The 27,201-nt window shown below is 37.9% G+C and overlaps 2 protein-coding genes across 2 annotated transcripts; both read left to right on the forward strand.

Annotated features, from left to right (window-relative positions):
• The first annotated feature begins 11,040 nt into the window (after nucleotides 1–11,040).
• On the forward strand, nucleotides 11,041–13,521 carry LOC308108723 (green-sensitive opsin). Its single transcript, XM_080461897.1, has 5 exons — nucleotides 11,041–11,502; nucleotides 11,635–11,803; nucleotides 12,020–12,185; nucleotides 12,421–12,660; nucleotides 13,068–13,521. The coding sequence occupies exons 1-5, from the start codon at nucleotides 11,118–11,120 to the stop codon at nucleotides 13,164–13,166; spliced, it is 1,059 nt and encodes a 352-aa protein (XP_080318023.1). The 5' UTR covers nucleotides 11,041–11,117; the 3' UTR covers nucleotides 13,167–13,521.
• Nucleotides 13,522–24,645: 11,124 nt separating this feature from the next.
• On the forward strand, nucleotides 24,646–26,760 carry LOC308108722 (green-sensitive opsin-like). The gene is made up of 5 exons (XM_080461896.1): nucleotides 24,646–25,100; nucleotides 25,207–25,375; nucleotides 25,541–25,706; nucleotides 25,812–26,051; nucleotides 26,145–26,760. The coding sequence occupies exons 1-5, from the start codon at nucleotides 24,716–24,718 to the stop codon at nucleotides 26,241–26,243; spliced, it is 1,059 nt and encodes a 352-aa protein (XP_080318022.1). The 5' UTR covers nucleotides 24,646–24,715; the 3' UTR covers nucleotides 26,244–26,760.
• The last annotated feature ends 441 nt before the right edge of the window (nucleotides 26,761–27,201 follow it).

Consider the following 27,201-nt stretch of genomic DNA (forward strand, 5'->3'; position numbering starts at 1 on the left):
AAAAAATCCTAAAAGGAAAATATATGTTAATTTGTACTAGAGTGCTGAAGTGCAAATGGTTGTTTGTAAAATAAGCTTTAAAAGCCAGCACGTGTATTATAGCACTGCATTTTTAAGTTGGGTTTTTTTTTTCCATTGAAATGTCATCATTTTCAATATACGTTTAGAGTTTTGGTGTGTGTGAACTATTAATGTTAACAGATACTCTCCAGATACTGCAGTTTCTTCCAACAGTGTTTCTGAGTGAACCCTTTGTTGGAATTAATTTTCTCAGTGTGCTCCCTGCCTTTTGATCACAAAGTGCTTGGATTCATTCCAGCCACCTGTGACCCTTTACTGTCACAGAAACTTAACCCCCCCCCCCCCCCCCCCCCCCCCCCCCCCCAATGTTTTTAACACCATTGCACCTATGCTCATTCTAAAGTACTATAATGCCAATGAATCCAAACTATAATTATTTCACCAGTTAAATATTTCTGCTGTAAGGCTCTTTACTGTATTACTTTACGGAGTTTACATGTTCCTACTCAGCAATACTGGGTTTTCTACAGGTACCCTTGTGTCTTACCACAGTCCAAAGAGTTTGGTGTTTACACTTCCTAAATATTTGAATGTATCAATGTTTGTCTGTATTTCTGTGTTAGCCGTATGTTGGAACATTGACCTTTCCAGAGTGTCCCTTTTCTATCAAGCTCTATAAAACAGTTTTTTTTTTTTTTTTTAATGTTAGACTGCCATTTCTGTGTCACATAGCTCATATTGATGTTTCAATCTGGTCGTGAATTGTCTGGAACGAAGTTTTGCTTTCAAGTCACATCAACAATGATTCCTAATAAATATTGACAAAGATAAAAAAAATATGTAAATGTTAACTGTATTATTCTAATTGATATGAATGAATTAATTAATAAAAGAATGAATAAATAAAATGTATTTTTCAATGTGAAATATAATAGGGAACCAATATTGTTCTCATAAAATATACAAACGTTTGAAAAACATGACTGTTTTGTAAAGTGACATGGTTGGATGTCTGACTCACACTCACGTGAGGTATACTTTGTGTTCACAAGTAGTGATTTGAGTGTTGTGTGGTTGAAGACAGGCAAATATGGGCAACAGATACAGGACATAGCAAAGGGGACAGGCAAGGACAAAACCTGGGGAGGCTAAATTATGTTCGTCACCAAACACACAAGACAAGACGCTTTGCACATGACACATGACCATCTGACATAAAAGAATGTGCCATTTTTGTAAAAGCCCTGTAGGGTGATACAGGGAGACACAATTCAGGGACAAAGTTGTTAGAACCATTTAAGGAGGGTGGAGTGACAGAAATCCTTAGACAATAAGTAAAGATGAGTACACTGGCACACACTCGGAAGGCAAAAGCAGACTGCTGACATTATTTATACCTGAAAAAGCATTTCTCAATATGAAGTATCAATAGAGTGAGCGGTATGGTATTCAAATCTAGGCTCCATCAGAACTGCAACCAGTTGTTTTTACACAGTGTTGGAATATGATAGATTTTTATTCTATTGTTATGAAGTGCCTATTGCATATATTGAAACTCAATAGGCAGGAAACTGGATTCTGAATCCACAATGTGTTTCTTCTAGTCAGAATAGTCCTTGTAATAACCATTACACTACAGAGACAGTTGATGTGTAAAACATTGGACATAAACACAAGCCTTATGCATACCACTAGAGGGCTCTCTCTCTCCCTGAGAGAGAGAGAGAGAGAGAGAGAGAGAGAGAGAGCGAGAGAGAGAGAGAGAGAGAGAGAGAGAGAGAGAGAGAGAGAGAGAGAGAGAGAGAGAGATATGCTTCAAAAGGTTGCTCTTTAGGCCTGTGATATTTGGCGACGCCTGCTGGCACAATTCTTACACTACATCTGAGTACATAAAGTAGAGAATGGTTGAGCTCGCTGGCGGATATCTATTCTACTCAAAGCAATGTAAATCTGACAGAAAACATTCCAATTGCACCTCACGCTTCAGTATCTTAAAGGATACATTAATTAAATCAATTATCAGCATAAACACTTTTAATCTTTCAAATGTAATTTAGGGGAAACCTGAAACTAGGTCAATAACAATAAAAGTGTATATTGTGTGTGAATTGTTTCAGTAAATATATGTCATTACTTGGCTACCAAGAATATCCCACTTTTGTGTGGACATCATGCTATCGTTTCAGAGAGCATGCTTCATCAGCCACAGCAGGTACAATTAATATATGTGGGATTGTATCTAAAGTATGTGTAGTTCAGATTAAATTGCAGCTGCAATTTTGTGTTGTGAAGCCATCTAACAAAGCCATCTGAATGTTGAATTTCAGGGAAAAATGTATCATATCATTATTCTCAGTATGGTGTAACACAACAACTCCCAGAAAGTGCACTTATGGACATATTTGTTACTTTTACTATTAGATGGCGACCTTATTTGCTACAAATGGCCCCTGTTGCCTACATTAACCATTACTAATGATCCTGCTTCATGTTCAGTTTAACAGTACTGCAAACTACAATCTCACTTTTAAAAGGCAGACAAAGACAAATATCTTTAACAGTGTCTTTGCACAACTCTGGGCTGAAGTGAAGATTGTATTGTCAGTGCTTCTATGTCAGTCGAATGAATTTAACAATGTTTGTGATGTAGGGAGAGGCTAAGAAGGTCCCTGCTTTAAGCCTGGGCTCGTTCAGTGTTGATTCTGCTGTACAGTAGTAGGCCCTGTGACGCAACATATTAAGCTGGAATTGGCTCTCGCACTCCGTGACCCAGAGTTGTATTTGCGGTTGAAAAGTTGGATGGGTTGATGTGACGCAAGGAGTTTGTAAATGCTTCCATTTTGTTTTAAATTTAATAAAATTTTGTCTTACATGGCTTTATTTTAAATGCAAGAGGCGAGAGCATAAAAGTGTTATCCTTCATGCATGCGAGTGTCACGGCACCCTTAGAGCGAAGATTAGACAGAGTACTGTTCTCATCAGGATCAGGCGTCACCATGACAACGCAGCATGGGAGGAAGTATTTATCTCACAAAGACAAACAGACGCTGTAGAAAACATTTACCAGAAATGAATATCATTCCTATATTCTCACATAGCTATTTCAATAAGTCTCATTAAAAATAAATGTCAGTAATGGTATTGATTTAGGAGGAAACATTTCCTGTAAAGAGAATCCGTGTAGATCTCAGCCTCACGCACCTGCTCCCTCAAGATATCTGATATCTTGTTCAGTGAAGAACCTATTCTGACCATTGGGCTGCCACTGTTGAATCAGTGCAACAGTAAGTCAAACAATGAACGAACACAGCAAACATTCATTCATACATTTTAATTATGAGGTATTTGCAAGACACGTGTAAACTTGTTCAGTGATTAACAGCTATGATGCATATATTATTGTTCTTATATTTTATAACTATATTATGACGGTTGAAAAGTGCAATAACATAGTGAATGTGCTCCAGGATACTATTGATTAACCAAACAATTTTTTTTTAATCTGTAAAATGAAGCTAGTGTAGTCATATATATTACTCATAAAAAAATAAAAGTATCTTTTTATAAAATAAAAAAAAAATAAGAAAACCCGACCAAATAAAACCTTTGCTTGTTTTGATCAATTATAGTTGCTTATTGGTCATGGTGAATGAACACAGCATTACACTCTACATGTAAAGCATCGTGGGTAAAAACAAAAATGAATATGTTTGCAGTATTCAATCATTGATCATAAAAGTGTTGTACATTTGTTCAGTTTTACAGCTTGACTCATGAGTGGGGAAATGTTAGGATGTTCTAACAGTTCATTCATGTAATGTGTCTGCTTGACCCACTGACAGATTAACTGCAGTTCCTGTTTGCTTCCTGTCACAGTTTCATGCGACTAAGCCTGCATGAGAGTGTGTTACTTGTACCTGTAAAGCACGCAACTAATCCTAGTTAACTGTTGATTATGTGTGACTTTAGGCACGCGGCGATCACCCTTTTGATCTAAGCTTTTCTGCCTGCAACGCTCACCTGCCTTGTGCCTTTATATAAATCTCATTTAGTGCTCAGTGCTCATATCCCCATTGAGCCAGATGCCCCAGATAAGGCATAATGTCTGCCTTGACCTCCAGCCATGTGAAAACTATGTTTATACACATTTATGTTTTTCTCTCTTTTTTTTTAGATCAAAAAAATACAAAAACCCAAAAAAACCCTACATCGACTTCGCTTAAAAAATATAAAGTGCAAAAAAAAAAAAAAGAAAAAGATAAGCTCAACAATTAGTTAAACTGAGAAGCACTGTGGGTGCCATGGTTTTTGCATGTTGGCTCTTATATATGTGAAAATCTGTTCATAATCTAGAAGTGCAATTGCAGAGAAGTGATCAACATTAGGCATCACTCTTTCTTGAAATGTAAACACACAAAGCATATGGGTCCAAACAGCTCGTGTAGTTTTCAAAGTGTGTCTCCGTATGTTTTTTCATCAGTCAGTTGATCTGGTTGAATTGCTTTGAAATGTTAAATTCTGCCTGTGCCTACCTGAACGCAGCTGTGTTTTGTTTTGTGTCGCTTTTAAATGACCAAATGCTCCATTTCACAATGTCAACTAATGTGGAAACCCACTTGTGAATGTGCCCTCTGAGTTACAATTCTTCTCCTGGACAACATCACACCTTTCCATCTCATTCAATGAAAGTGAGGTCAGTCGTCCACATTCTTGTCAACATCTGAATAACCTTAAAAACGACAGCCAACCAAACAAACAAACAAAAATAAAAAAACAACAGTAACTGCAAACAAGGTCCAACCTGCTTGGTATAGAAAAGTAACAGTGAAAACATATTAAAGTGTGTTTGACCTTCATTGTGCGTCTTCAGACACAACCTCTTTGACCAGTGGGGCTTGTAAGTGACGGCAGTAAATACTTTTAAAGGCTGTGACAATTGAAGGAGACAGCTGTCACCTTTAAAGCACACCCTGACTCCCAGACAACCTACTCAACACTTCTGAATTGCGCACAAGGTGTCAATCCAATTTACAAGGATTGAAGATTAGAAAGGGCCAAACCCCTCCGGTTTAACAGCTTGCCAGGGACAATTTTTGGATGGTAAGCGGATAAGCACAAGCTCCTTGGTGTGGAAATCCCACTTGTGAGAATTGGCATACTTATGAAAGGCGTGTGACAGATGGTTTCCTGTGTGTACATCCTGGGCATTCCCATACATGGTCATATTTATTTTTCAAATTTGCACACATCACATTATATTCTCATGTCAATAGTTGAATATGCAAACAGGGGCAGGAAACTATTGGCTTGACTGAAGATTAAAATGTGATTTTTGGTTCATTTGCTTAAGACGCACTGTTAGGCCAAATAATTGCTTGCAAATATGCTATTGTATAGGTTATATTGTATATTGTTAACTGTGTCAAAGGTTACTTTTCAAGTGTGTCATATCAGAAAGATTAAAAAGCATTGAAACTAAAAAGAAAGGTTGTAAAACACACTTCTTACCCCTCATTGAAAATTCCCTGTCCATTGAATTTATATTACTCCTGACCAACATTGCATGTATGATTTATCTTTATTCCCCCACAAAACTCAGACTTCCTAAACTCCCCAAACTTACATTTAGTGTATCAGGAAAAAAAAAACAACAGAATAAAAAAAAGAAAAAAAAAAGTAGTTATGTACTTTATTTTATTTTTAGATTTCGGTGTAATTTAGGGTTGGGGTTATTTTGATTTTAAAGTATTTCGATTGTTGACTTTAAAATAAATACCCAATTTCACACTGAAAATAAAGTTAGTCAGTGTTATAGTTTTAGAACATTCAATTTGTAAAAAATATCACAACTGAGTTGAGGCTGAGAAAAATGAGAAAAAAACAAAACAGAAATATTTCAGTTGTACTGGCAAAATAAACCAAACCAATCCTCAAGGTCAGGTTTAAACGCTGCCAAGGACTAGAGCCCTATAGTTTATTCTGGATTGATTGTGGGCTTGGGACCTTTCTGTTTTCATGTTCTCCCTGTGCATAGATGTGAATATGAGTTTGTGTGACTGTCGGTCGCTCTGTTTGCTTTGGATTTTATGTTAAAAAAAAAAAAAAAAAAAAAAAAAAGGAGAAAAGGAAAACAAAAGTGTTTGGTTGCTTAGTTGATTTTTGTTGTCGTTATTGTTGTTTGTTTGTTTGAGGTTCCAACTTATACATATATCATCCTTAATATAAATCTCTACTGCACTTTAAATGTATGTGATAAACAAAATGAATCATTAAAAACTATTTCCAACTTGTTAATTTACTGTAAACCAAATAGTCAATAAAAAAAACCAACTGATTTAATTCACTCTGAAGGGAAAATATTGAGCGAAACATTCAAGTATCATACTTGATGCCCCCAAACCCGGCAGGGCAGAGAAGGCCCCAGCCTTTTTTAGTTTTTTTAATTTTGATCTATTTTTTCTATTACTATTTCTGTACTCACTAACTCTTTCTTTACTGATGCAGTTGTTTAGTACACAATGTATATCCTGAGCTTGACGCCTGTTTGACTTTGGCTGTTTATCACAATGTATATATGAGCCAAGTGCGTGTGTGTGTTTTGTTATGTTGTTAAAAACCTAATAAATATATTTCTCAAAAAAGAATACACTCATTTATTTGCAGAAAACACCCCTGTCAGGACGAAGATAAAAATCATCTAATTTGTATTATAGTTGCATTGGCATTCCAGGCATCAGAATCAAGAATAAAGTTCTGCTCCTCACCGACAATTCACTAATGGATAAGGTCCAACGTACTTCATACGTTCACACATTACATAGTAACAAGGCCTTTTCGATCACAAGACAGACGCTTGAGTATAGCACCCAGTCACCGTGGACTCTAGTAGCCCTTCATTCACTTTAAGCATCTAACAAGGTAACTGACTTTGTTATCTCTAATAAAGTGAGCTCACTTTCCTCATTCCTTCTGTAAATGGATTACCTCAACTGCTCCCAAACTTGATTATCTATGAGAATAAAAATGTAGAGGCTACAAATTCTTCCCACTTCGTGCTGCAGCGTTGTCATTCTTATATAGAAAATAAATCAAATCAAAGGTAGTCTGTCACAAGAAAGGACTCCAGTGTGGAGAAAAAAACAACTTATTCAATTAGCGTCCAACGAAGTGACAGACTTCCTTAATAAAGTAAGCTCACTTTCCTCTTTAAAGGCAGTCTCCCATAAAAGGATTACCGGTACCTCAACTGCCACGAAACCTGTTTACCTACAAGACCGACTGGTAAATGTTGGTCAGTAATCTAGTTATTTCATTTGGTATTAGGGTTCAGAGTCTCATGCAGTGCACTGAGCAGACAGCCTGATGAGAATGAATGGATTATTAATGTATATTTCAATAATAGCAATACAAATTTTTTTTTTATCCTTTATAAGGGTTGTGTTTTACTTCCAAAAATCTCCCATAAGGCAAAAACACTGATGTGTCACCATTAGAGTTAAATATCTCTTCATTGATCTCTGGAGATATATAAATAGGGATTTAAATGATATTGGAATGTTTGAGTTTATCGTCAGTTGGAATACAGCTGTATCTTTAAAGCCACATTCAGGGATAGAAATTATTTTTTAGACTTACTATATATAGCCTCCATACTTGACCTCCTACTTTTAAATATATATTTTTTTTAATAACCTTTCAGGTCATGGTTACTTTTTGGGTCGTGGGTATATATCGGGCTCTAACAGGCAAGAAAAACACATTTATCAAAACCATTCAAAGTCTGTTTCCCTTTGACTTCTGTGTTTTCAATCAAGACCACCTTGACTGTGACAGTTGGTTTACCTCTGAATGTAACTTTGTGCAATGAGGTAACAGTGAGTTCTGGCTTTTGGCGTTGGAAAAAAAACCCCATCATGACCTGGGTGGGATCAGATGCCGTGATACCTGACCTTTAGACAAGGTGGATTAATCCCGTCTACCTCCTTAGGCTCAGTAAGCTCTAACTGCCCAATTCATAATTGGACAACAAATAACCCTGCAATGGCAGTGTTTACTATGTAGTGATACAGTATATATTGCATGAAGACAATTTTTAAAATACAAAGAATGCACCATTTTAAACTTGTAATGGGAGTCTGTAGTGTACTGTACAGTGTGCATGTAGTAGAATGCGTTTCAGAGGACTTGGCCTAAAAATGTTTTAAAGAGTAAACAAACCAGTATATTGTTTGCTGAGCAAAAATATTGATACGCTTACACAATTTAAAAGCGCTGCAACAAGAAGTCCCTGCTAAATATATGGCTGCTTTCTTAAGCTCACACAATAAGTGTCGCTATTAGAAAAATTATGGAAATATGAAATGTTTGACGTGCTCCTGGCATCGGTTTCGATCGTTGAGCGCTTTACAAATGTTATCGTTCAGAGTGACATAGAATTGCACACACTGTTCTGTTCACCTGTGATGAACGCGTGAAGTTTGCTCCAATGTAAGAAGAAAGAAGTAAATTGTTCTTGGATGTGAACTACTCGCTTTGACAAAAACTGAAGGGAAATTTTATTTTGAAAATTAACAAAAAGGAAAACAAAACAAAACAAAACTACAACTGACCTCCGAATCTGAACTACTCGGTGTAATACACGCCGGCAGAAATGTGTGGAAATGAATACTTTCCCAGGTTTATTGTAATGCTGAAATTGTAGCTATACATTTAGGCAGGTATAGATCACATTATCTTTTTGATGGCACAAAAGGTTTATGTTCTGGGTAATACAACTGCATTTTAGAAACTTGCCGTAGCGATCATACAGCGAAGGATTGTACTCAGTTTTGAAAAAAAAAGAAAAAAAAAAAAAAGAATTTGCAAAACATTTTTATTCATTTCTATACTTGTTACTCTGGAAACTTCATATTTTGTGGAGATTTCCTGCTTGTCACTGCCTGACATATCCACTCTTTATCCACGGACAGCTTCTACTGGCTCTTGCGGAAGCCATTTCGTCCTGCTTGTTTGCTAGTGGGTGGACTTTTAAGGAATGATTTATCTTCAGAAGATTCAGACTTTAGTTCAGTGAACCTCTGAAGTTTTCAGAGAATTTTATGCAATCATTTTTTAATTTGGAGCTAAGGAAAAGCCATACATCCAGCAAACGCTGGTTGGCTTCAAAGACCTTGAATTGAGCTGAGACAAGACAATCTACCAATCTAGCAGAGGCGCTAAAAACTAGGCAGGGATAATCTCTGAGACTATAAGCATATTACAGTGTTTTGCCCCCTTAATTGCTTAAGATGTCAACTATAGATTATAAATTAACCTTCCAACCTGACTAGCACAACAGTCGTTTGTCCTGCAGTTATTCAGTTCCAACATATTAATAAATGGGTTTTGTCACACTTGAGAGAAATCATTTAGCTTACTGATTCAGACTAATTCAGACCATGTGATTAGATTAGAGTTCGATTATATTCTGTTTTGTTCATCACATACCCATACTGCTATGGGAGTGAAACGCAACAACTGTCCACCACACTCTACAAGTCAATGTCAAAATTGCAATGAAACACATGTAAAAATAAAATTCTTACTTTGCTGCCCACACTGAATGCCACAGAATTTAAAAACTATTATAAACTTAAGCAGTAGAAATATAAACGTATACATTAAAACTGTGCAAAATGCAAGTGGTATATACAAGTGAATATACAATATACAATTTAAGGTGGAATTAAAAAATGCTACAGTCTGTACATAAACGTGCAAGGTCGTCAGCAGTGGATGGGACAGATGTGAACTGTACACATCTAAAGTGCATATACAGTACAGACGTTGTGCAAATTCAGTGTAAATGAGAGGTATGGGGGGGGGGGGGGGGCATGAATAGTCCACTGGGCTCCTCTCAGCTGTTAAGGAGTCTGATAGCAGAGGGAAATAAAGAGTTCATGAGTCTGGTGCATTTCACACTTCTGTACCTCCGTACAGTCCGTGTTGGGGGTGAGTGGGGTCCTTGATGATGGCGGCAGCTCTCCTGTGGACTCTGCGCTTGTAGATGCTCTGCAGAGAGGGCAGTGGAGTCCTGGTCATCTTTGCAGCGGTCTTCACCCCTCTCTGCAGGCGTTTGCAGTCCATGACAGTGGTGCTGCCATACATCATCTCATTGGATGAACTCTGGTTTTGAAGCAACTTCACGTGCATTGTCAAGTTTTCCAGAAGTTCATGAGGTAATGTGGATGGACAACAACGTTTGGAATCGCCAAAATTCACCAGATGCATTAATGGGCAAAAAGAACACAATAAATCCGATGATGAAACTTTCAAAGCTACAGCTTATAACGTATTCAATAAAGTTGGTGAATAATCTCCCAAAATTCTACATCTTAAACAATATACTCTATATAAGCATGACCTCCACTCAGCAGGCGGGATGATTAAGTTGTGACACCCTAACATGGACGTCTCTTGCAGTGACTTGTAGGTGAGCATCAAAATCTCTGCATTGAATAAATAGAAAAAGAAGATGAAATAGAAAAGAAGCTTCATATCCAAATAAAATACAGTGTGGTCAATTCACTCAATACACTTTCCTAAATACCAAAAATAAAAGCAAAATGACCCTGTTTTTTACTATTACATGTTATATTGCGACTAGTCAGTTTACATTCAGAATGTGTCATATTAAAGTGAGCAAAAATGTATTCATGCATTTTGAATCTTTTGTATGTAGTGTTTAAATTGAACAGTAAATCAAAAACAAACAAGAGCCAAAAAGATACATACTGAAAACTCTCTCTGTAATATTAGGTCAATTCATACCAGACATGAGCTCCCTCCAATCCCCTGCCCTCCTGCTCCGACCCCACCCGAAAAAAGAAAAAAGAAAAAAGGAAAAAAAAGAAATGACAGCGGAACAAGTGATTATACTCAGAGATTATGGGCTGAATACAAAGAAGATCCTCTAATCTCATTTTCACCTGATGCCCCTGGGGGCTATATAACCATGCCTGCTGAGTCACTTTAAGACGTTAGGGAGCAGATTCTGCTGCATTGACTGTGCTCCAGGGTTTTTCCACTCTGCCAAGCAAGCGACTCAACAGGGAAAAATGGCCTGGGAAGGAGGAAGTGAGAGCAATGGCACAGAGGGCAAGAACTTCTACATCCCCATGAGCAACAGGACGGGGCTTGTGAGGAGCCCATTCGAATATCCACAGTACTATTTGGCGGATCCATGGCAATTCAAGTTACTGGCCCTCTACATGTTTTTTCTCATCTGCACTGGCTTTCCCATCAATGCTCTGACACTGCTGGTCACAGCTCAGAACAAGAAGCTCCGGCAACCTCTTAACTTCATCCTTGTTAACTTGGCTGTGGCTGGACTCGTCATGGTCTGCTTTGGATTCACTGTCACCATTTACTCTGCTCTCAATGGCTACTTTGCCTTGGGCCGCATGAGCTGCACAATTGAGGGATTCATGGCTACACTTGGAGGTAAACATTAGGAAAAGCTTAATGTTATTACAATTGCAAGTCGTATGATTGAAACTGCTGGATATGCGTGTGAAATGGACAGATTTGAACGCCTTCATCGCAGCTTCTGCTCTCCTGTTGTTTCTCCTGCAGGTCAAGTTGCTCTCTGGTCTCTTGTTGTTCTGGCTGTTGAGAGATACATTGTGGTCTGTAAACCCATGGGCAGTTTCAAATTTACAGCCACCCATGCTGGAGCTGGCTGTGCATTCACCTGGCTCATGGCTTTGTCCTGTGCTGCTCCTCCTCTTGGTGGCTGGTCAAGGTAAAGAGACAATGTCTATGCCTGCAAATTGAAACGACTAGAACAATGTATTCATAGTTTAACTTTGGTTTGGGTACCTTCAGTAGAAGAAGGGTGAAGTTGCAAAAAGACTCACCTGTCACATTTAAACTTATTAAAGTAAAAACTGTATTCCAACAACCTCACAGTCAAGTTTACACATGACATTCACCTATACCTGATGCATTGTTTTCTCAGATACATTCCCGAAGGTATCCAGGTTTCATGCGGACCCGACTACTACACTTTGGCCCCAGGCTTCAACAACGAATCATATGTCATGTACATGTTCAGCTGCCACTTCTGTGTTCCTGTCTTCCTCATCTTCTTCACATACGGAAGCCTTGTGCTGACAGTCAAAGCTGTAAGTGAAGCTTCTTGTCATTGTTTTTCTTTTGTAAAAGTTCACAGTTATTTCAGTTGAATGTGATTATCATCCATGTTTAGCTCAGCTTTGTAATGTTGGTCCCACCAACTGAAATGTTCATCTTGCTTGTAGTCCCCCACCCAACTGTTTTCTTGATCCAATAATACCAGGAATAAGAACCCCCTTATTTGAGCCCAACACAGATGATGACTGATGATGATTTTACTTCCAGGCCGCAGCCCAGCAGCAGGACTCTGCATCCACCCAGAAGGCTGAGAAGGAAGTCACACGTATGTGCTTCCTGATGGTGTTGGGCTTCCTCTTTGCCTGGACCCCGTATGCTTCCTTTGCTGCCTGGATCTTTTTTAACAAGGGAGCCGCTTTCTCAGCCACATCCATGGCTGTCCCTGCCTTCTTCTCAAAGAGCTCTGCAATATTCAACCCTGTCATCTACATTTTGATGAACAAACAGGTCAGTTCATTCTTACACTGGAGGAACACTCACTTTTGTATTTATATTTGTGTTTTTTTTATTTCTGAACATGTGCAAAAAATTGAAAACAAACAAACAAGAGAAACAAAGAGAATGAATAAAAACTAAAGAGACACTCATCCGAATGAGTAGTCGAGCGATCACTTGACAGACACTCCAATTTGACTTTATTTATTTCTTTACCAGGCGACCATTTTCAAATATGGAAAAGGTTTTTAAAAGGAGCATGAACATCAATTTAGTTAAACCATTTGGACAAACGTTTACTATAACTCCTCTTGTCAGCGCCAACCTGTCAATAAAATAAAAAATGGTGAACGCATATGTCATTCATCATGAAGTTATGATTGCAGACAAATGCTGATCTTTATTTTTCTTCATTTCAGTTCCGTAACTGCATGCTTGCCACAGTTGGAATGGGCGGAATGGTTGATGATGAGACCTCAGTATCTACCAGCAAGACAGAAGTGTCTTCTGTCTCTTAAGGATCTCTACATATCCTCCTTCCGGATGTCTTTCTGATTCTGAATCACTGTCCTCACCTGGAAATACCCAAAAGGATGCAATCTTGAAAATGGACATTTATATACATATAGCAACATTCAGGCGACATATTCCTGTCCACGTTTTATTTTTTGCATATTTTTGAGATGAAAACTGGACTGCAAAGTGAAACACAGCCTGATGTGTTTCTTTCTGGAGCAATCACTGGTCGTACGTTTGGATGATGAGCGGGTGCTTTGTGACATGGAAAGGTTTGCAAATGTGTTAGCCTATGTCCTTCTGTAAATATTTTGTAAACAAAAGAAAAATTAGGAAAATATATTAAATGCATGCATGAAAAGATTTGCTGACTCTTGTTTTGTTTTGTTTTTTTACTACTTACAAACGCTTCAAATGTGACTGAAAACATCTGAGGATTGTAAATGCAGCTGTGGGAATCTATGAGGCTTTTTATGAGCTAAAATAGAAAAGACAACAAAAGAGCATAGTAACACTCTTCAACTGGAACTTCTGCAAACTGATGTGTGTTCAGCAGAATCATTGCTAAATATACAGTAAGTCTGGAAAATGTCTTCAGTGGAAGAATACCAACAACAAATAAACACAACAACAAAAACAGGATCTTCTAAAATTATGATGACAATAAGGACATTGAATTATTGATGAATAAATAATCAATGGGGGAAAATAAAATATCCTTGATGCATAAGATAACTGGAAAAAAAAGAACTAAAGTCCGATTTTGCAGTAAAGCATTCTTTCCCTCTGAATTTTATGTGGTCATTCTCGGGGCGGCTTTATGCTGGGGCAAGAGGCAAGAGACAAGACGGGGCAACGCCCCCTTAGACAAACACCCTGCCGCCTGGAATCAAACTTTCAGAAGTTGAGAAAGATAATGATAGATTACCCACAAACTTAATAGAGACTCGTTAGAGCCTGATATCTAACAACAACCCAAAATGTAACAAGGACCCAAATTGTTCTCAAAAATAATGCAATAAAACCAAAAATGTAACTGGTCGATAATGTAACAAAAGTGCTGAGCCTTAAATGTAATAAAAAAATAAATCAAAATTGTGAAACCCAAAATGTAATAACTGGTCAATAGCGTAAAAAGATTTAACAAGAATTTAAGTGTGATCTTAATATGTTTAATGATCATACATTATATTGTACTGATTGGAGAAATACATTACAGATTATAGAAACAGAAAAGTATAAATTACTTGGGCAACAGCAATCATACATAAATCCTATAGACTGTATATCGATATACGTATGAACAAATAGTCCAAACATTTAGAACTCATTATTTCAGTGTCAATCAAATTGAAGTAGTTCAAGTCCAAACCATGAATTATTGACTCACTTTATGATGTAACTATTACAATATTAGGGGAAACATATTTTTGCCTACTCCATAATGTAATATTAAAAGTGATTAAGTTTTGGGCTCAGTTACATTATTGACCAGTTGTTACATTTTGGGTTTTATTACTTAAAAAAAAACCAACATTTCAGGCTCAGCACTTTTGTTACATTATCAACCAGTTATTACAATTTGAGTTATATTACATCATATTTTATAACATTTCGGGTCTTTGTTACGTTTTGGGGCGTTGTTACATATCGGGCTTGAACAGAGGCTAAAGTTACTACAGTCGCTGAAAAATGCGCCAATGAGATGATAGATTTAGTCTCGTCTTTGCTCTTTTCCATGAGTGTGCCGTGTGTGCGGGCTCACCTACTGAGCCTCACCTCAGCTAAACATACAGTCACTGTTGGTGTCAGCAAAAAGAGCAAACTGAGCTGCACAAGCGCAGGAGACTTGGAAGAAGCAACGTGTCTCTCTCGTCAAAATCATAGCAAAACATGGGATAATTAATAGCAACTAAAAATGCACCCATATGTATTTGTACAGTCAGCTAGGGAGTAGTCCATTGCTCTGCTCACAGTTCCAGACTGTGAGCCTGTCTGCTGCACAGAACCGACTGTCAGACCACAAAGCCCCCACAGTTTTCTTGTCTCACATACCGATGGAATCGCAGCGATTTCAGTAAAACTTAATTCACTTTTCACTCCACACTTTCCATCCCAGCTTTCCAAGCAGCTCACAAAGGAGAACGTAATGCTGCTCGCTTTATCCTTCTATTTAAGCTTCTTAAAAGTGTAGTGAAGTTCCTGCTGGTACCAATAGCAGTAGCAATGGTGCTGCTGCAGGTACATGCACTGCCTTTCCTGTACCGCTGCCGACAATTGCGGGCCCAATTGCGAACAAATCCTTCGTATTATATCTGAGATGACAGAGGATAATAATTCTGCAGTTGACCTGTGCACCGAGGCATCAGGCCTGCTAAGTCAAATTAGGAGGCATCACTTCTGAGTGATTGGAAAGTTCCTGTTGCGGGTGCTTGGGGTCTTGAAACCAGCAAATGCTATTCAATCTCAGTCATTTGATCTGTGCAGTGCTTCTTGAGGTTGTTAGTGCAGCACTGGACTCCTGATCTGGGTCAGAGTGTTGTGCTCTCAACTTTGGGCCATACAGACTCTGGTGATACCTACCATTTCCCTTTATCCCTCATTGAAAAGATCCCTGCTCAACATCCTCGAAGGAGCCATTTCAGAACAGGAAAATACAATTTCACACAAGATTATTGACCTGATAAGAGCGATATATGTTCTTGCACCGGCTGTGCTGACTGGCACTGTGGCAGATAATGCCAGTCTGAAGTACTTGTGGTAAAACAGATACTGTTCAAAAAATAAGCAGCATTAAAGGAAACAGACCCGTCCACTGTGTGTAAGCCTTTCCTGAGTTGCATAAATTGTATGTAACCGTTCTGGTAATTGGTGTGTCTTCCGCATTGCGTGAGAATTCCTTCTCCATTTTGCCACGGGTCCTAACACCCTATCGTCACACTGTAGGAATTTGATAACCTTGGCCCATGAGAAATCCATAACAAATAACTTGGATATGGATGAATTTGTGAGAGTTGTTGCAAAGGGAAACAGGCAACAACTGTTGCAGAGTGGATTAAGGAGAAAGGAAAGTGGGCCTGTTCAGTTGCAAAAAAAAGAATTCACTTGCTTGCAAAACAAACAAGCTTAAAGCAAGACAAAGTAAAGTGTTCTGTTCTGAATCTGTTGTGTTCTGCAACAAATCATTTTGAGAAATATAGGGAAAGATATGGTCAACAGTTGTTTTTTTTTAAATTACAATGCCAGCCCCTTTTAGTTTTCTGAATATTGGCAATATTGAGACATTGTATTTCATTCTTATTTTATTTTGCAGTATATTTGAGAATCAGGCCATCCAATTAAGATAAATCTTGTATTGTTGGTTGTCAAGATCTGGATGGATATTTCATTGTACTATATTTATCTATTTATTTATTTTGTATTTGAATAACTTGGCCGACTCTTTTCATTTATGCCAATATTGGCAATATTAGTGTTATTGTTGGCTTCGAGTATATTAGATATAGGCCATCCAATTAAGGGAAATGTCATGTTTTTAGTTGTTATAATCTGTTGAGGAATATTCAATTCTATTTCAAGTCAAATCAAGTCCTTTATTCATCACACACAAAAATTAGACATAGTATAATGTCCGGTGAAATGCTTTAAGTACATGTTCCACACTGAAACAAGAGTTTTTATCGGATAGATGAATACAAAAAAAATTATTCTGAACACGCAATAATAAAAGAAATAGCACACCATATGACAATATTGATAATAATAAAGAAAATGTAGGCACACAAAAGATAAAAGATAAATAGATAAATATAGGTAGACCAGTGTCGAATAGTGCATTTTTTGTTGTTTTATGTGTCAGTTTTCTTCCTTGGGGATTTTCACTTTACTGTGGTCAGCAGGTTTGCGACTGTGAAAGCTACACCATGATTAGTCTTATGCTTCTATTTCTAAACTCAGACTGATCCTGTGGTTTTAAATTAAAGACTCAGTGATGTGGGCACATGGACCATCAGGTGCAGAACATTGTTTCCCCCCAATGGTTGCCCTGATGTTGAATGGAAGTGTTCAATTAACCTTACTGATATTAATATATTCGTGCAGCCTTTGTCTGTAGCAGCATAACCAAGAGATGGATAAGGATTGTTGCTCATTTTACCAATAAGTAGAACGTACAATTACTTCCCTGTATGTTTGGACAGTGTTTTAACATCTTGATTATGAGTCAAACTGGTGCGGCCTGACTGATAACTGATCAAACAAAAAGCAAATACATTACATTACATTCTAGCGTCCTTTCAGTGGTTCACAGAGGCTGTGTAACCACTCAGAGGTACAGCAAAAGACTCAACAAAGACTCAACAAAGACAGTAACAATAACTCGCTTTTTTCCTAACAAAACTGTGTATTTGCACAATGCTGTCAATGCAATATTAATTCTTATTCGAAGGTGAATCCTCTCCGTGAAAACTCTACTACTCTACTTATCTGAGCAATCCATCATCATTCTGCCGCTACCACTGCCTGAGATGATTTCACCTCTTATGTTAAAAGACATGAATAGGCATAACAATGTGTATAAACTTTGACTTATGATTTGTCCTTCTGAGCTAAACTGAGCGAAAGAAGGAGAACAGTGAAATTAAAGAGACAAGCTGTAACTTTTCTATCTCTTCTTAGGTTTGACTTTGAAATGTGTGTGTGCTTTTTTTTTTTTTAAGGTAAAAGTGAGCAGCGAGGCTTGAACTTTCCAATCTTAATGATGCAAGAAGAATATTTTTGTGTTTTGCTGACCAGGAACGAAGAAATGGATAATTACAAATTAGAATTTTTTATTATCCTTGGGCCATCACATCCTTAAATAATCGCTGACCTTGACATTCGTGTTTTTGATCTCGTCACTACAATCCTGTTCAGGATGATTTCATAAAGTGCGTGCGTGTTCAATAATGTCATCATTTAGATGTTCATACAGCTATCGTTATATATTTAATTATGTATAGTAAGATTTTACAGTTCAATAGACTTGAGTCAACTTATTTTATCTTATATTATCTTTATCTTATGCAAAAGTCGACCTGGTTTTAAGAGAATAGAACTAAACTGCCTACAACTCCTGAATGGTCGCGCAACACTTCACCTATCTGAATGATTCCACAACTTATATCCGTTCTTACCTTGACAGATCATTGGATCAACACCTTTCTAATTACCGGGTCTAGACTTAAGCTTTGAGATGATGGAGCTCTGAGCTTGACTCCTGCATCGCAGCGCTATTCACAGTAGATCTTCTGCCGTACTGCATCTCAGTTGAAAACACAAGCATTTTCTTTGATATGTATATATATTTTTTTATCTGTATAGTAAAAGTTATCTAAACTAACCGATTTCATCTGTGTTTTTGTGTTTGTTTGTTGTTGTTGTTTTTTTTATATCTTGCACATTAAGAACTTCAGAAGAAATAAAGTACACAATTGTTTCGCTTATATAGTAGATTTACTTTGTAGTGCTCAGAAATTTTGGTCATGGTAGAAACTATTGAAATGAAACCCCTCTCCTGAAAATAAAATAAGTATAATTTAGAATATCATTGATAAAAGCTCATAACATTTTTTTAATGAGCGATTGTCTGTCTTCGTTCATTAAATGTGATAGCTGTGGGGTTCGATTCCCTGCGTCCTTCTCTGTTAAGTAGATTGCCCGACTGCATGCTCTCCTTGTCACTGTCCAAGCCTTGTAGCACGCGACACTACTGAGGTCCTGTTGTGGGTCACGATGCCCCCTACAGGCGGTAAGCCACCTGAAGTGCAAATAAAAAGCACGTGACCTGCCAGTGTAGACCTGAATAACCCTGTGGGTTTCCTTAAACACATCTACGTCGTGACAAAAATACCAATTCCCACGTTCCTGAATAAACATAGTTCAGAACAACTGCTTCAAATTTGGAAGAAATGTTTCAGACAAGAAGTTTCAATGCATCATTTTGTTTATTTAGTGTCATATATAAAACATGTTCAATTCAAAATGACAATGATGGGTAGAAAATATAACTATACACTGATAAAGGCACTGATGTGTTAAAACCACTTGAAGTTTTGCATGATTAGTTTATCTCATAAAATGTCAAAGTTGCCGTTAATCTTGTTTTGATGAAATGAAGTGTAACTCACTGTTATGATCAGGTTGCTCTACTGGTTGGTTGCAAAAAAATGTGTCTGACGTTCTTGAGATGTGTTCAAACTCTATAAAGTTTACAGGAGTTCCAGTTGAAGTGGTAGATTTCAGTCCCCTGCAAACGTTTTGAGTTGGATTCAGGTTGGATCAGTTTTTACTGCTGGGCGTCAGCCATGACTTGTACAGACCGGCCTAAAACGTCATCTCGCCACAGTAATCCTCCGATTTCAATGTTCTCTTGATATGCTCATCCCTTCCACTAAAGCAGCAGTCTGTAAGAAACTCCATTGTGTGCTACTGTAGACAAACTGTAAACAAACTCATGTCATACTTTCCCCAGAGATTTACAATTATTATTATTATTTTTTAAATAAAAGCATTGCTGATATTCTGAAGACATTCTCAGTAGAGATGTAACTGGTTCAGGGTACACCCTGAATTTAGCCAACTGGGATTGGATGGATGGATGGATAGATGGATGGATGGATGGATGGATGGATGGATGGATGGATGGATGGATGGATGGATGGATGGATGGATGGATGGATGGATGGATGGATGGAGCTATGGTTATCATCATAGCAAAACAAACTCCCCAAAAAATCTGTTTTTATTTGATCCTTTATCTTCATCTGTCAGTAATTATAAGCAAAGTTTTTTAAGTAACGTATGAAAGATGTTCCCGTTGACAGTGAATTTCAATCATCTGTTAATTTATGCTGCTTTGTAAACAGCTCACAGTCACAGTTAAATTGATGCCTTGGAAGGAGGGAAAGTCAAATTAAGTATCCAAATGCGCTGATTGTGATTAATTTGATGACTTCTTGAGATGTTTCAGTTCTTCGGATGATTACAGCATGCATTGAGTTTGGGCATCCTCGGATGTCACTGCCCTGCTCAGTCCACACTACAGATTATTCCACATGAAGATGGAAGGGAAGCCATTGTCCAGAAATATGAAATATCTCCACATTGAGTAGAAAGAGTCCACTTCTAAGATGATTGTTGAAGCAGGAAGGCCACTGTTACATCCATTCTAATCGTGGTCAGTGTGCAGTAACTTGCTGAGAAGAGCAGATCTGTTTGTTTGTTGTTCGTTGGCACACAACAGCAAAGTCGCGCTGGCTGCAGTCATTGCAGAGCGGACTGCTACCTTGCTTCAGGAGGATCACACCAGTGAAAGTTGCATATGGTGTCCCATCTGTCGGGAAGTCCTTCATCACCCAAGTGCATTTTCCTCTCAGCCTTTGAGGTGGAGCCCAAGACTGGGCTGCAGCCTAAGATTTGGAGACCAGAAAATATAATCAGCATTCACATCACATTCCGTTGAATGAACAGCAGCTGTAAAGTAACTCTTCTTGAAGGTGTTGTTTTAATTTAATCCTCTTCACCTCGTCTTACAGCTTTGACTCAGGGAATAAAGCTCGTGAAACTTGAGCGCATTTCTTATGTCGCCGTTACATGTTTTACATTTGAAAGAAATGAACAACCGTTATCAATATGTTTTTGTTTTTAGCACCATGTCGAAAACAGCTGATATATGTGATGGGAAATCTTACAGTAATGCATCTACAATATATGTAGGCCATCATATATGTATAATTTATAAGGTTTGTTGTACTTTACTGTAAATTCACCTTCTTCAGGAAGAAAAGTTATTTGTGGGATCAATGCTGATGTGCAGAGATATAAAAAAGAGCATATAAGTCAAAGCGTGGCATGATGGAAGAGAGGTCAGCAAAGATACAAGACTGTTTGCGACAAAGTGGGTCAGACAGATGGCTGGATATGAAGTCATATGACACAAACACACATTCATCAATGGTTGGCTTTTTTTGTGATCTAATAAAAAACTTTATACTTTTGAGTTCACTGTAAAGATGTATAAAAGCAACAAGTTGAGTTAATAGTACTTACATTGTGTGTTTTATTTTATGTTTGAAGGAATAACTGCAGAGTTGACACACATTGATGTTTTTGGAGACATGGATGTTCCTCTTAGATGTAGATTTGTTGTTCTTTACAGTGCCGAGTTAAAGGCTTGGAGCTGCTGTAGCGGCATGTAGGGTGTGACAAAAACAAGCCATTCACATTTACAATGATGACCGGACCTGTTGCTTAGTAGCGGTGCCATGGATGAACCCGAGGGGATATGAAACACCGCAGCTAAAGTGGCTTTGTTCGGACCGCCGGGGAAGATAATAGGATTGTTTGAGTTAACAAGCAGGACCTAACCAGTTAAAACACACATGAATTCAGTCACTTCACCACCTGTGAATATTTAATCCCTGAATTATATTCGGATATTTGTTTATATTATTCTGCACTGAATAATTTAATAATTGATATAGACATGTAGCTTTGAAACTGTGCATCTCTTTTTTTTTTTACATTTTATTCACTGGAACTGCATGACAGCAACTCTTTGACCAGTGGAGTGAACTTCCTTTTTTCTCAGTTAGCATCCCTGACCTCATTATTATTACCACCATTATCATAGAAAATCCATAACTTACAACACTAATTCAGTTCTTTTACACATTGATCTCATTGTTTTCTCACACAATTGCTTCAAGACGCATATTTTTCTTTATTATAGGTAAACGTAATAAGAGATCCTGAAGTTCAGACATAAAGTCCGTACAAAGCATATTACAACAGGACTAAGAATCTAACACAAGCATGCACTGAAATACAACATTTATTCCCATAACTCTTACCACAGCACTGATCTCCATCATGTAAGGCAAAGATGTATAACTATAAATATCTAAAAATGTTTCTGTCAATTTTCTGGATTACAGAAAATCATTTAAACTCACTAAAGTTTTCTCATTCTCCTAGACCACAAAAAACAAAGTCAAAACTGAGACATAAAGCCATTTTGTCCCTTTTTAGAGCTAATTTAGTTTCATGTGATTCAATACTTATTGTTTGAATAGAATGTATGCCCGGGAATTTGGTAAATTTTGCTTTTTGTTTTTTTAAGTGCAGCCTGTTACTATGTGAAACACGCTGGCAATCGTAACCTCAGCATATCTGCACATGCTCAGTCGAGCAGGGCTTCATCATTTGAGCGGCTTCTAAACTCTAAACTGGCAAAACATAGATAGTAGCCACCCGACACTGAAAGAAGTTCAGTATTACATCAGTGTTAAAATTACATTAATTACACATTAGTCTAAGATATTATTTGCCCTTAGTATGTCACACAAATGTAATTTCAAGGCAGTAAACAGAGCTTTAAGTAAGAATGGTATATTTCTCACGTCTTCAAGCACTTTACCTTCAAGTCTCGTCATGAATCCTTTGAAAGCACAGGCTTAACTGGTGCAATGGTTAATCTGTCATCAGTCCCACACCTTCGTTGAGCAGTTTAGAGTTGAGAGAATGCTCCGACCTCGTTGTGGAAAAGAAATTCAACAATCTGTCATGGAGGAACAAACCTGGAAAATAAAAAGATCTACAAAGATCAAATAAACCGTGGCTGTTCAAATGACTTCACTCCCAGTGTGTTTGCGTCGCAAGATCTCAAAGTGCTGTTTCAACACCACAGAGGTCTTGGAGAATTACACTGCGCTTAAGTCAATTACAGTCTCTTAACATTTTGCTAAAAACATTAAGATAGTGGAATTGGATTGCAGGTTGGTTGAGGTGAAGAGAAAATTGTTAATATACTTAAAAGCTTTTATTCAGGTTAAGCAGGGTCGTCACATGTGACGCCTTAAGTGTGTTAGGAGCTAAGGTTCTTTTTCCCAGTATTTGGAACAGGTTTACCTAGCCATTGCCAGGGAACCATTGCCATTTATTCAGGCCCCACTATCAAATCCAGGTACGCAGGAGCAAGCACAATTGACATCTTAAAATTATTACATACCGCAACCAATAATGTAATAATGGCCAATTACAAAATAATTTTGGCCATTTTAAATGTAATAAACCCGATAAAACAATACATCGCCGATAGTAAAATAAAATGTTTGAGACAATATTACTTTTTTATTTTGCGGTTACATCTCTGACATACCTTAAATAACCCCTTGGCAATGTAATAACTGCAGCCAACACTATTTGTTTGCTGTTTTGCCATTGAGGATAGATATAGTGGATGGCATAGTCATCATATTCACTCATTAAGGATACATAATATGTAGCTTTCAAAATGAAGGTTGTGAATGTGTTTTAACCACTTTGTTGATTTGCTGGCAAACTCTGACATTATTTGCATTATTACATTTAGAATTACTAAAATTATTCTGTGATTGGCAGGTATTCCGTTATCGGCCGTTTAAATATTGTGGGTTACTAGAATACGTTTACATACAAACATTTACAGCAGTCTCAACTACTGTGTTTGATTCTCACTCATAGAAATGTCACATACACATACAAGCTAAAATGATTGGTTTTACTAAAGTGCTCAACATGTGTCAAACAAACAAGAAACAACATTAGACAAGCACAAAACTAAAATAAAAGCCAAAAGGCATGATTGATTTCAAACAATAGAACTTGAATAGATATGTTTATGTGAATTTGTCAAAGTGAACAATAGAGCGACAATTTGTCGTCAATCTTCTGTCTTCAAAATCTTTCTTTCAATTAAAGAAATAGGATTCACACAGAGATTTGTGTTTGTTTCTCGACCTTGTTGGCCGCTGATAGTGCTACCGTGACCTAATAAAGACAACAAATTAGATAAGTGTTTGTGAACATTTTGAGTCTGATCTTTGGGAGTAATCTTTTGCCATATCACAGCCAGGCTGCTACTGAAGAGACACTGAGATTAATCTAATCAGGATTAAGACACCTACAGTATCTCCGTGTGGAGATTGATGCTAAGGACTGACCTCAATACACAAGCACAGGCACATTTTGAACTTATTTTGTTTAAAGCAACCAAATTCCACCACAGATTCTAAGGAAATCTAAACCAGTGTTATGATAAAGGAAGACTCGCCTCCTTGTATAGTCTTGTAGCATTATGTGACATGAGAACATGCAGTCTAATCTGTCCTATGTGCTTGAAGTATATTATTCTCAACGTATTCATTATTGCTTGATGACATTTTTATTGACAAATGATGACTGCTAAAGCAGAAAAATCTGGCTGATCTCCATTGATGAGTCAGGATTACAATGATTTCTGCAGATTTGGAAGTGCAGCAAATGACTTTTGACACCATCCTCTCTATCCGGTGTTAAATTCAATTAGTGACCTTCCACAACCTGACAATCCTGTAATCCCACTTTGGCAATTTGACGAAAGCATCAGTGAACAGGTATAAAAACCACCCATCGCCACTCTGAGGCTTGTGTGCACCAGCTCTCATCCGAGTCTTTGCAGGAAGAAGCTCAACGGAACAACTGACCAGCAAAGATGGTGTGGGATGGAGGAATTGAGCCCAATGGCACAGAAGGCAAGAACTTCTACATCCCTATGTCCAACAGGACTGGGATTGTTAGGAGTCCTTTTGAGTATCCACAGTATTATATGGTAGACCCAATAGTCTTCAAGCTTCTAGCATTCTACATGTTCTTCCTGATCTGCACCGGGACACCTATCAATACCCTGACCCTCTTCGTAACTGCTCAGAACAAGAAGCTTCGTCAACCTCTCAACTACATCCTGGTCAACTTGGCTGTGGCTGGACTTATTATGTGCGCGTTTGGCTTCACTATCACCATAACATCAGCCTTCAATGGCTACTTCGTTCTTGGACCAACCTTCTGTGCTATTGAGGGATTCATGGCCACACTTGGAGGTAAGAAAGAAGTAACACGAAAATTCTCTGTAGTGGCAGAACTTATGCGACCTCTTTTAACCTCAGGAGTAGAGTCTGAATGGTCTTATTCCTTATCTCCCTGCAGGTGAAGTTGCTCTCTGGTCTCTTGTCGTTCTGGCTGTTGAGAGATACATTGTTGTCTGCAAACCCATGGGAAGCTTCAAATTCACTGGAACTCATGCTGGAGCTGGAGTCCTTTTAACCTGGACCATGGCTATGGCTTGTGCAGCACCCCCTCTGTTTGGCTGGTCCAGGTAATGAGCACAAACATATCATGGGAACCTACTCATTTTAAAACCATTCAAACACCTCAACAAGGTGACAGTGTTTTACATTACAGCATCTTAAATGACTGCAGATGGCAAAAAGGCTGCTTCAGTTGAACGGATGCTCATTTTCTTCTCTTCAACCCTTAACAGGTACATTCCTGAGGGCATGCAGTGCTCATGTGGACCTGACTACTACACTCTGGCTCCAGGCTTCAACAACGAGTCATATGTCATCTACATGTTTGTTGTCCACTTCTTCCTTCCAGTCTTTGTCATTTTCTTCACTTATGGAAGCCTTGTGCTGACAGTCAAAGCCGTAAGTACATTTGTGTTCATCACATTCACTCATGCTGTGTAACTAAACTGAAAACTAACTGGCAATACTAACTCAAAAAAACAAACACATGTGTGTTACCTGCAGGCTGCAGCCCAGCAGCAAGACTCTGCCTCCACCCAGAAAGCTGAGAAGGAAGTGACACGCATGTGCATCTTGATGGTCTTTGGCTTCCTGGTAGCTTGGACACCCTATGCCAGCTTTGCTGGCTGGATCTTCCTGAACAAGGGAGCTGCCTTCTCCGCCCTGACAGCTGCCATCCCTGCTTTCTTTGCAAAGAGCTCTGCCTTGTACAACCCTGTCATCTATGTGCTGATGAACAAGCAGGTTGGATACATATGCTATTTTATATAAGCTTTTATTCTTCTTGTTCTAAAGTGGATCTATGTACTCATTGGTCTTTTTTATTCTTCCTTCCAGTTCCGTAATTGCATGCTGAGCGCTATTGGAATGGGAGGCATGGTGGAGGATGAGACCTCAGTCTCTACAAGCAAGACAGAGGTGTCCTCGGTGTCTTAATTCTGATGACATCTTCAAATCTATGGACGTTTTCCTTCCTGATTGCTTCCAGATTATAGGAGATCCCATGAAAAAGAAAGTCTTCAACTTTTGCCAAATGGAATTATGGATTCAACGAGCGGACTCTGGACCAAACACACTGAGGAATTCTTTTTCATCTGCAGATATGTGTAAATTAACAAATGTAAAAAAAAAAAAAAAAAAAATGCATTTGCTGTGGAGGTGATCTTGTACAGCATTTGTGCGTGAGTGCGTGTCTGTGAGCTAATATGAGTGAATGAGTGACTGAGCGAGTGTGACTCCACCTCTACCCTCAAGACAAACCTGCTGAAATGTGACAACATTTTGACTGGTGAATGCAAAAACACATGTGGGGCATTTTCATGTAATTATTTGGAGCATATGTTTTGCTGGGTGACCAGTGACACTATTTTTATGTATACTATGAAAATGAAAAAAAAACAAAAAAACAAATAGGATGGATTAGATAATAAATGCATGCATGAAAAGAAACGTTCTGTTGTCTTCCCTTTCTTTCTGCACTGGACTTCCTGGCTTGTTTGAAACCTGAGTAGAATTTTGCCTTCTTACCTTAGAATGAAGAGCAATTCTTTGAGTTTTTACTTACATACCCTCCAACAACAACAATTTGACAAACTCAAATAACATAATACTGTGTTGGTTCATTGATCTCTGGATTTGAATCAGCAAGAAACTAATGAAAACACCAAACTAATTAAAAAAAAAGATAATGAATATTGTAAGAGTTTTTCCAATTAGACATTAAACGATTATACCCGTCATCTAAATAACTTTAGTGTGGACTGCGGACAATCGAACCTTTTTTAATCAAAATTTTAGAAATGCCAGCACTTCTCAAATGTCGGCTGTACAACAACAGCAAAATCTGAAGTGCCAAATAATAAAGTACTGATACTTTGAAAAAAAGAGAGAAAAC

Source organism: Lipophrys pholis, assembly GCF_963383615.2.
Source record: "Lipophrys pholis genome assembly, chromosome: 4".
In the NCBI taxonomy this organism is placed as follows: domain Eukaryota; kingdom Metazoa; phylum Chordata; class Actinopteri; order Blenniiformes; family Blenniidae; genus Lipophrys; species Lipophrys pholis.

Bases quoted from the DNA above. Each gene is read 5' to 3' on its own strand.
- LOC308108723 (XM_080461897.1), top strand. From the start codon at position 11,118: ATGGCCTGGGAAGGAGGAAGTGAGAGCAATGGCACAGAGGGCAAGAAC. The intron at 11,503-11,634 runs GTAAACATTAGG...TTTCTCCTGCAG, and splicing joins ATTCATGGCTACACTTGGAG to GTCAAGTTGCTCTCTGGTCT. The intron at 12,186-12,420 runs GTAAGTGAAGCT...TTTTACTTCCAG, and splicing joins TTGTGCTGACAGTCAAAGCT to GCCGCAGCCCAGCAGCAGGA.
- LOC308108722 (XM_080461896.1), top strand. From the start codon at position 24,716: ATGGTGTGGGATGGAGGAATTGAGCCCAATGGCACAGAAGGCAAGAAC. The intron at 25,101-25,206 runs GTAAGAAAGAAG...ATCTCCCTGCAG, and splicing joins ATTCATGGCCACACTTGGAG to GTGAAGTTGCTCTCTGGTCT. The intron at 25,707-25,811 runs GTAAGTACATTT...TGTTACCTGCAG, and splicing joins TTGTGCTGACAGTCAAAGCC to GCTGCAGCCCAGCAGCAAGA.